General features: G+C 41.7%; 1 protein-coding gene across 1 annotated transcript; it reads left to right on the top strand.

The window, feature by feature from the left end:
* The first annotated feature begins 2,988 nt into the window (after positions 1 to 2,988).
* LOC110537138 (3'-5' exoribonuclease 1-like) lies at positions 2,989 to 5,887 on the top strand. Its single transcript, XM_036937124.1, is given in 8 exon segments — positions 2,989 to 3,193; positions 3,381 to 3,507; positions 3,868 to 4,021; positions 4,023 to 4,091; positions 4,256 to 4,339; positions 4,467 to 4,576; positions 4,692 to 4,806; positions 4,925 to 5,887. Coding segments are annotated over 7 exon segments (849 nt in total). The 5' UTR covers positions 2,989 to 3,193; positions 3,381 to 3,454; the 3' UTR covers positions 5,189 to 5,887.
* The last annotated feature ends 113 nt before the right edge of the window (positions 5,888 to 6,000 follow it).

Here is a 6,000-nt window from a genome sequence, read left to right as displayed (position 1 = left end):
TATTCCTCTTGTCCAGATGGGATAGGGCAGTGTGCAGTGTGATGGTGATGGTGATTGCATCTTCTGTGGATCTATTGAGGCGGCAAGCAAATTGAAGTGGGTCTAGTGTGTCAGGTAAGGTAGAGGTGATATAATCCTTAACTAGCCTCTCAAAGCACTTCATGATGACAGAAGGGAGTGCTACGGGTCGATAGTCATTTAGTTCAGTCACCTTTGCTTTCTTCGGTACAGGAACAATGGTGGGCATCTTGAAGCAAGTGGGAACAGCAGACTAGGATAGGGAGAGATTGAATATGTCCGTGAACACTCCAGCCAGCTGGTCTGTGCATGCTCTGAAGATGCGGCTAGGGATGCCGTCTGAGCTGGCAGCTTTGTGAGGTTTAACACGCTTAAATGTCTTACTCAAGTCGGCCACGGAGAAGGAGACCCCACGGTCCTTGATAGCGGGCCGTGTCGTTGGCCCTGTGTTATCCTCAAAGTGGGCGAAGAAGGTGTTTAGCTTGTCCAGAAGCAAGAAGTCGGTGTCCGTGGCTGGTTTTCCCTTTGTAGTCCGTGATTGTCTGTAGACCCTGCCACATATGTCTCGTGTCTGAGCCCTTTGACTTGTCTCTATACTGATGTTGTGCCTGTTTGATTGCCTTGCGGATAAATACACTGTTTGTATTCAGCCATATTCCCAGTTACCTTTCCATGGTTAAATGCGGTGCCTCGCGCGTTCAGTTTTGCGCAAATGCTGCTAACTATCCACGGTTTCTGGTTAGGGTATGTTTTAATAGTCACAGTGGGTACAACATTTCCTATACACTTCCTGATGAACTCAGTCACCATATCCATGTATTCGTTGATGTTATTCTCAGAGGCAACCCGGAACATATCCCAGTCTGTGTGATCAAAACAATCTTGAAGTGTGGATTCCGATTGGTCAGACCACTGTTGAATAGTCCTTAGCACGGGTACTTCCTGTTTGAGTTTCTGCCTATAGGAAGGGAGGAGCAAAATTGAGTCGTGATCAGATTTGCCAAAGGAAGGGCGGGGGAGGGCCTCGTAGGCATCCCGGAAGTTGGAGTAGCAGTGGTCAAGTGTTTTAGCAGCACGAGTACGACAGTCAATGTGTTGATAGAACTTCGGTAGCGTTTTCCTCAAATTTGCTTTGTCAAAATCCCTAGCTACAAGAAATTCGGCCTTAGGATATGTGGTTTCCAGTTTGCATAAAGTCCAGTGAAGTTCTTTGAGGGCCATTGTGGTATCGGCTTGAGGGGGAATATACACGGCTGTGACTACAACCAAAGATAATTATTTTGGGAGGTAATTCGGTCAGCATTTGATTGTGAGGTATTCTAGGTCGAGTTTCTGTATGTTATCACGATCACACCACGAGTGGTTAATCATGAATAGTATTGGGGCACTTCCTGATGCCAAAAGTGTGCAAAGCTATCATCAAAGCAAAGGGTGGCTACTTTGAAGAATCTCAAATATAAAATATATTTTTGATTTGTTTAACACTTTTTTGGGTATGACATGATTCCATATGCGTTATTTCATAGTTTTGATGTCTTCACTATTATTCTACAATGTAGAAAATAGTCAAAATAAAGAAAAACCCTCGAATGAGTAGGTGTGTCAACTTTTGACTGGTACTGTATATACATACAATATTTAATTAGGATAAAAAAACGAAATAATTTGGACATTTTGAATCTAAAAACAGTTTTAAGTCAAACTCGTTAAGACCAAGTGGCGACAGTGTGTTGAGCCTGTGGATCCAGAAAGATTCCCATTGAAGAAGTTTCCTCTCAATGTCCCCTCCCCTGCGTGACATCTTGACCAATTCTATTCCAATGTATGTCAAAGAACTAATAGGATGTCCAGCTTGTACAAAATGAACAGCAACCAGAATTTTTTGTCTCACAAGTCGGTATATTGCTGCGGTACTCATTCCCTATGTAAGACAGACCGCAAGAACATTTCAATATGTAAACATTGGTTGACATGCAGGTAATCAGGCTTTTGATCTTACATCTTCGTCCTGTGCAGGGGTGGGTAAATTAGTCACATTTGTACTTGAAACTGCATTGAGCACATTGGCCAAATTTGTAATTACCCTCCGGAACCTTGTCCAAGAAGTTTCCCTTTTCTCTGGTGGATAATCAAATTTGACCACAATGTCTTTCACGTTTTGGGGGTCTTCTAAAGACCATACTTGAGTGATATTTAAAGATGGGTTTCAATTGTGGGCCACTATCAATAATGTACCAGTGCTTCCTGATAATGTCTTTAAATTCCTTCCCCAATGGTGAGTATTGGGTGAAGAGTGGGGGACATGTTCTGCGTTTTCTTTAACTTTTGGAAGAAGGCGTTCCAACTGTGTTAGCCCTTCAAAACGATCATTGGTATCTTTTGCCCAATTGTCTTTGTACCCCCTTTCCTTAAACCTTTGTATGGGGTACATGGTCTGTTTCTGGTAAGAAGCATCAGAGTTGCATACTCTTCTGGTGCGGCTGAATTGATTTACAGGGAGACTTTTAATAATTAGACGTGGAGGAAAACTCACCTCCGAGGAAGGTGTTCCTGTCCGTAGGTTTCCTATTGAGGGGTCTGGATTCAGCACCACCTCTTGTTCTACCCGTGTGGCTAGATGGAGTAGGCCTACAGCGCCATCTACTGGTCGCGTCGGGGACAAGTTGTTGACAACTGTAATATTAGCCTATCCCTTTTTCTAACCTTAACCTCATTTTCCTAACTTGTTATGTACACAAACCATCTGTGCCGTCGACAAATAATGATTATCACCACACCGGAATGTTTGTTTATTTTTCACACACTATTACTTAACCAAATTATTCCGACAACGTGTCTTGTCAGAACAAGATTGGAAAACCATGAATAAAACAGTGGTTTTCTATTATCATATAACGTTGATCAGCGATACACTTCGGATATAAAAAAAAATGTCATGCGCGTAGTGGAGCACTGACGCGTGAAGAAAGCGCGGAAACAGTCAAGAGGACAGGATGATTGGCTGCCAACAACACAGTCAAGATACACCCTACCAGTTAGTTAGCAACTAGCAAGCCCCCCCCCCAAAAAAATTGGTTGAGACAATCCTATGTCAAAAATGGAGGAATACAAAGAGAATATTCAAGACAGGGGTGGCAATGTGAAATTGTCCTCTAAACCGGAGGAAAATGACAAGGTTAGTAGCTACTGCTAGCTAGCTTGCAAGATTGGAGTAGAAATAGAATCCAGGGATATGTTAAACTAGCAAGGAAGCTACAGTACCTACTTATGTGACTAACATTGACGGTACATTCCTTCCTATATGTCAAAGTCTTGCATCAGATTAATAGTTTGTTGTAACATCGTTGAACCCGTCCCTCAAGCATCTCTTACTCACGGCGACTTCAGTGATCCTGTTTACAAAGAGATTGCTCTTGCAAATGGACATATCAACCGCATGAACAAGGATGAGCTTCGTGCCAAACTGGCAGAATTGAAGCTTGACACAAGGTATGTAGGAACACTTGTTTCAGTTGCTAAGGAATTGTGCTGTATGTAATCAAATACCACGTTACAATCCTGTAATTAGTGTAGTGTTTCAGCAGGAGATGGCTACAATCATAATCCATTGGAGACCAGGGGTGTAATCATTAGTCCATACTAAATCGAGATTTTTTTTTATTTGACAAATTCAGGTTGGTCTCTCCCCATTCTGTTTGCTCCTGTTTTTAAGAAACGTTTTGCAACAGAACCAGCTTCATGAATATGCCCCAGGATCTCTGTGTTAGGAAATCCCAGAGCTGCTAGACATGCCACTGAAGTTCCAAATCAACTGAATGTCAAATTAACCCTGTGTGTGTGTGTGTGTAGGGGTGTGAAGGATGTGATGAAGAAGCGGTTGAAGAACTACTACAAGAAACAGAAGCTGTCGATGCCGCAGTCTGTAACAGCGGGTGAAGCCACGGATACCTACTACGACTACATCTGCGTGGTGGACTTTGAAGCAACGTGTGAACAGGACAACCCCCGCTGACTTCACTCATGAAATCATTGAGTTCCCAATGGTTCTGCTCAACACGCACACTTTAGAGATTGTGAGTGGGAATGGAGGGGACATTGTTAGAAGCAATGCATTGTTAGGCTTGTGTGTACAATCATACAGGTCATAGATGTATAGACTTTCGATTTAACATTAGTTGTTGATGCAAATAATACACAAATGTTTTGGTATCATGATTGACACTGGTTTTACTTGTAGGAAGACACCTTTCAGGAATATGTCAGACCAGAAGTCAACACACAGCTGTCAGAGTTCTGTGTAAAGTTGACAGGAATAACACAGGTGAGACACCAGGCATAGACATTGACTGAACTATTTTGAAGGACTTGAATAGTATGATTCAAAATACTTCACACAATGTAATGTTCATATAAGAGTTTGTAACTGTTTTTTTTTTTTTTTTGGCCAGAAAATGGTGGATGAAGCAGACACGTTCCCTGATGTCCTTGAGCGGGTTGTGCTTTGGCTTCAGGAGAAAGAGCTTGGCACAAAATACAAATACACTCTTCTTACAGATGGGTACGTCAGTGTGGGCAGAGGGTACTAACACTGCTTTGGTGTATTAATGATAACGCTAGCAAGATATTAAGTGTTCTCATTAGTATACAACTATGTGCTTTTGTTATTTCCACAGATCTTGGGACATGAGCAAGTTCATGAACACCCAGTGCCGTTTAAATCGTCTCAGATTTCCACAGTTTGCAAAGAAGTGGATCAACATCAAAAAATTATACGGGAACTTCTATAAGGTTTTTTTTTTTGTTTTTTTGTATGATATGAAATTAGCTGAAATCTCTCTAAATGTAGAAGAATGTAAAGACATTCCTTAGATACACTATGTTGAGTAGAATCTTCCCTTTTCCACAGGTCACTCGCACCCAGACCAAGCTGAGTTGCATGCTTGAGAAGCTGGGACTAAAATACGAGGGCTGCCCTCACTCTGGCCTAAATGACTCACGCAATATCGCCCACATTGCAATGCGCATGCTGCAAGACGGCTGCCAACTGCGCATCAACGAGCGCATGCACGAAGGACAGCTGCGGACTGTGCCCAGCTCTGCCCCTGTGGAAGGAGCCCCACCCCCACATACAGCAGAGACTAGACCTCGGCTCTGCATCCCCTGGCTCTGAGAGTCCTGCATTGAGGCCTTCAAAGCAGGCATCCCATGTCTGTTTTACCCCCATGGCTTTAAAAAAAATCATAGCACTTTTCCCACTCAATCGAAGGGTCTGTTTTTTTTCTCCAAATTGTGGGACTGTGTGGATAGTCGTTTTAATTGGACTAGTAGTGCCACTTACCACAATGTGAATTTTGTTGCTGCCTTTTGACATCCTCTGTAGATTTCTACAGTAGGACTAAGACATATGCTAGGGATTTTCTTTAAAGACTGATTTTTAAATGGGTCTTTCATATTGTCTGAAAGCAAAAAAATCTTTGCTGCTAACTCTCGAAGGCTGTGTTTAAACAGGCAACCCACTTTGGATCTTTTGCCACTAATTAACCGTTTGACCAATCAGATCTCTTGCCCATAATTGGGTAAAAGATCAGTGGGCAAAAGAACACATGGGCTGCTAGTGTAAAGCTGCCAAATTTACTTGACTGTGTCTGTTAGAGGCCTTGCATGAGTTTATTTTTACAGAGCACACAAGGCTTTTGAAATTGGTTCAAGACAATTGAGGATGTCGGCTTTAAGTTTGGTGTAAGCAATGCATGTACTTTTTGATTTACATTATACATTTTTGCACAAGCTCACATGCAAACAATGTCGGAACTATTTAGCTATTGTCTTAACAATTTATTTTATTACTAATAAATATGTATTAACTCCAGTAATTATACTGCCTTGTTACAAACCATACCAAGTACATTTTTTTTAAGCAACTAAAATGTACTTCTATTTTTCTATTAATTTCCTGATACTGGTAATTATATAAATGTATAT

Source organism: Oncorhynchus mykiss, chromosome 12, assembly GCF_013265735.2.
Source record: "Oncorhynchus mykiss isolate Arlee chromosome 12, USDA_OmykA_1.1, whole genome shotgun sequence".
NCBI lineage: Eukaryota > Metazoa > Chordata > Actinopteri > Salmoniformes > Salmonidae > Oncorhynchus > Oncorhynchus mykiss.
This window is presented reverse-complemented; position numbering and strand designations above follow the sequence as displayed.